Here is a 527-nt window from a genome sequence, read left to right on the forward strand (position 1 = left end):
ATGACTAAGTCATCAAAGATTATCAACTTGCTAGTCTCAGAATCGTATTCACTCATTGCTGGGACCATTCCTTCCTCGATCACCTGGACGTTGTCGATAGTGTCTTGAAGATGATCGTAGAGTGTTTCATTTGTTTTTGTACATATGACGATCTTGGTAAAGCATTTGCTTAGAAGGGCAATTATAAAGAGAACTGTATTTGATTTCCCTGATCCACTGGGAGAGGCCACGCACATGCGAAATGGCAACTCAAAGTGATCGTTCTTTGGGAACTTCTTCAACTTTGACTTCGGTATGGATTCGTAGAAATTTTGCATCTTATAGTATAGTGATCAAAAATGTCTCTCCCTCCAATTATCAATTCCCCTCTATTCAATAGCTCTTTCTTCGACTCATCAAATGACTATCTTACTTTAACTACAGGTGATCAAAGATATTTAAGACTTGGCGGAGTAGGAACGCTCGCTGCCTTGGATGTGATTGGCAATCTGGATGCCGGTTCTCTAAGCATCGGTGGCACTTCGACA

The 527-nt window shown here is 41.0% G+C and overlaps 1 protein-coding gene across 1 annotated transcript; it reads right to left on the reverse strand.

The window, feature by feature from the left end:
- Positions 1–12: 12 nt before the first annotated feature.
- PHALS_13946 (Uncharacterised protein family B354L) lies at positions 13–317 on the reverse strand (the record flags this gene model as incomplete). The annotated part of the gene is made up of 2 exons (XM_024729662.1): positions 13–30; positions 84–317. 2 exons carry the CDS (start codon positions 315–317, stop codon positions 13–15), a joined length of 252 nt encoding a protein of 83 aa, XP_024580017.1.
- Between the last annotated feature and the right edge of the window lie 210 nt (positions 318–527).

This window comes from Plasmopara halstedii (assembly GCF_900000015.1).
Source record: "Plasmopara halstedii genome assembly, contig: Scaffold_815, whole genome shotgun sequence".
Lineage (NCBI taxonomy): Eukaryota > Oomycota > Peronosporomycetes > Peronosporales > Peronosporaceae > Plasmopara > Plasmopara halstedii.